The 3,694-nt window shown below is 21.6% G+C and overlaps 1 protein-coding gene across 1 annotated transcript; it reads left to right on the forward strand.

Moving 5' to 3' along the window:
• Positions 1-849: 849 nt before the first annotated feature.
• On the forward strand, positions 850-2,407 carry OCT59_025871 (uncharacterized protein; the record flags this gene model as incomplete). The annotated part of the gene is made up of 5 exons (XM_066142780.1): positions 850-869; positions 1,019-1,238; positions 1,310-1,421; positions 1,866-2,159; positions 2,238-2,407. The coding sequence occupies 5 exons, from the start codon at positions 850-852 to the stop codon at positions 2,405-2,407; spliced, it is 816 nt and encodes a 271-aa protein (XP_065992359.1).
• Positions 2,408-3,694: the final 1,287 nt, after the last annotated feature.

Here is a 3,694-nt window from a genome sequence, read left to right on the forward strand (position 1 = left end):
ATTGTTATAATATTTACATATAATCTAAACTATCTAATTTCTTTATTTATTTAATAGTTCGTAAGTTATTTATTTAATTTTATTATTACTTATTGTTATAATATTTACATATAATTTAAACTATCTAATTTCTTTATTTATTTAATAGTTCGTAGGTTATTTATTTAATTCTATTATTACTTATTGTTATAATATTTACATATAATTTAAACTATCTAATTTCTTTATTTAAAAAATTATTTCATAGATGGTAAGTTATTTATTTAATTCTATTATTACTTATTGTTATAATATTTACATAAGTTTTACATATAATTTAAACTATCTAATTTCTTTATTTAAAAAATTATTTCGTAGATTGTAAGTTATTTATTTAATTCTATTATTACTTATTGTTATAATATTTACATATAATTTAAACTATCTAATTTCTTTATTTAAAAAATTATTAAATAATATAGAGAGTAAGTTATTTATTTAATTCTATTATTACTTATTGTTATAATATTTACATATAATTTAAACTATCTAATTTCTTTATTCAAAAAATTATTAAATAATATAGGGAGTAAGTTATTTGTTTAATTCTATTATTACTTATTGTTATAATATTTACATATAATTTAAACTATCTAATTTCTTTATTTAAAAAATTATTAAATAATATAGAGAGTAGGTTATTTATTTAATTCTATTATTACTTATTATTATAATATTTACATATAATTTAAACTATCTAATTTCTTTATTTAAAAAATATTTATGATCTAGCTTGTAAGTATCTCTATTATTATATATTTTATATAATATTTATTTGTTAATTTAACTCTTTCATTTAAAAAAATATTTATGACTTTAGTTGGTAAGTTGTAAATTATAGATTATTATATGTATTTATCCAAAAACTAAGACTTATATTACATTAAATTCCTATTTAAATTTTAGAGTAAGTAATGATTTATTTTAGTGTAAATTATAATACAATCTATAATATAATTTTAATTCTTTAAATTTATAGATTTGGGAAAAGTGGAAATGCAATTATAGATGATTTTGTTCTTAAAAAAAAATTAAGGTGGATTCCTTATAACAAATTTAAAAATGTTGAATATCTTAATGAAGGAGGATTTGGTACTACTATATACAAAGCTACTTGGTTAAAGAATAATGGAGATGAAGAAGTAATTCTTAAATGTCCCAAGAATTTAAATGAAAATTTAAATGAATTTTTAAAAGAAGTATGATAGTATATTATTTTCTATTTTTAAATTTATTTATATTTAATAATAATAATTATTATTTTTTATAGTGGGAATATCATACAAGTGTTTTATCTTCAAATGATATTATAGATGTTTATGGATTCACAGAAGATACAAATACTTCAAAATATATGGTAGTAATGTACTATGCAAATAAAGGTAATTTAAGAGAAAATTTAACAAGAATAGTCGAAAATAAATGGAATCAAAAATTATATATGTTGTACGAAATTATTTCTGGACTTAGTAAGATACATAGAAATAATCTTATTCATTGTGATTTTCATGATGGTAATATTTTAAATCATAATGATAAGAATAAGGATAAAATTTATATTAGTGATTTAGGATTATGTCAACCTGTAAAATCGTTTTTGAAAAAGTATGGTATTTATGGTGTTATACCATTTATGGCTCCTGAAGTTTTAAGAGGCAAATCTTATACTCCAGCTAGTGATATATATAGTTTTTCTATGATTATGTGGGAACTTACATCCGGGGTACCACCATTTAATGATAGAGCACATGATCTTCAACTTAGTTTAAGTATTTGTAAAGGTGAACGACCTGAAATTATTGAAAATACTCCACAATGCTATGTAGATTTAATGAAAAAATGTTGGAATGAAGATCCATTGAAAAGGCCATCTACTTCAGAAGTGAATGGTATTATTAAGAATTGGATTATCCGTCCTGATGGTAAAATTAATGAAGAATTAAAAAGCAACATTATGGAATTTATAAATGCACCAATTGTGCATAGCGATCTAGCTACTAAATCTCATCCTAAAGCATATTATACAAGTCGCTTACTTGATTTCACTAGTAAAAAATTGAATGAAATTCTTGAAAGTGAAAATTTGGATAATTATATAATTAAAGATTTGAAGTCATTAGGTACTATGCAATATAGTGCATATAAAATTTAATCTTGCAAATTATTTGTGAAAATAATTTATTTATTTATTTATTTAGATATTAAGGCAGATGAAAATACTAGTGAAAACTTGAATGAAATTCTTGAAAGCGAAGATTCACAAGCTAGTGTAAAAGTAAATGAACAGCTAGTAAGTGACGATTTGGATGATTATATGATGCATTCAACAAAAATTGTTCTTTATTTTATTCTTTTTAGATTTATTTAAACACTAAGGCTAGAGTAGTAAAATGTTTTACAAGTTTCTTAGTTTGTAATTTAAATAATTCTTTTTTTTTAGCTTATATTTTTATATTCACTTTTTTTATTATACTTAGAATTATTTAAACACTAGGACTAGGTAGTAAATATTTTACAAGTTTCTTAGTTTGTAATTTAAATAAATCCTTTTTTTTTATTTTAAAACTTTTCCAATTATGAGATATAAATTATCAAAATAATAATTTACTACTGATTTCTGACGGTCCGGGGAGTAGTAACAGTAGGATAAACAACGATTTTATAACAATCGGTTAACACTTAACAATCGACAATAAAGTGTAAGGAAATATATAAATAGCGTATATATAATAAATAAATAGACAATAATCAGTAAACAATATAATGTAAAATATCGGTAAATAATGTATATGAAATCGATGATAATCGGTGAACGTCAATTCACGAATTATAATGATAAAATTAATAAACAGTGTTTTATGAAGAAATCAGAAATGATCAGCGGGTGTCTTTTATTAACGAACAAACAAATAGACAATATTACTGCCTCAATCGGCGCTCTGTAATATTCCAACTATCCTATTTCTACAATTAATAAACAAAAGCCCAACTGCTTTTTTATCCTTTGAAAGCCACCGTTTATATATCATCCAATATCCGTGACAATTTTTGTCATAATGACAATTATTGTCATCCGGCCATTTTTGTCCTCCAGCCAATTTTGTCAATCAGCCAATTTTGTCCAATTAAGCCTCAACCGAGCCCTTCCAGCTCCCATTACCTAATCTTCCTATTCCTGTTTATAGTCCCACTAATTATATAAAATTAAACTATACACTTAAAAAAATAAACTATATTTTAAAATAAACTAAAAAAAATAAACTAAAAAATAAACTAAAATTCGTGCAACATTATTATTATTTGGCGACCCTGTCACCATGGCGACCCACCTCATATATGTGATTTTTAATTTTTCAGATACTTTATTTTTTCAATATTTATTTTTTTTAATTAGTATTCTTAATACTTTTCTTTACGTGTAAAAAATTGAGTAATTTTTAATAATAAACAAACAAATCAATGAATAAATAAATAAATAAGCAAACAATAAACGAATGAATAAATAAATGAATAAAAGCATGAATAAAACAAACAAAACTATTAAAATAATAGAAATGACCACAATTTATATACATTTTATTGAAAATTTTGTTATAATTGATGCTCATATATTGTATGAAATAACATATGGACTTATTTAACTAAGTAATGATTA

The sequence above is a fragment of the Rhizophagus irregularis genome, chromosome 6, assembly GCF_026210795.1.
Source record: "Rhizophagus irregularis chromosome 6, complete sequence".
Classification (NCBI taxonomy): domain Eukaryota; kingdom Fungi; phylum Glomeromycota; class Glomeromycetes; order Glomerales; family Glomeraceae; genus Rhizophagus; species Rhizophagus irregularis.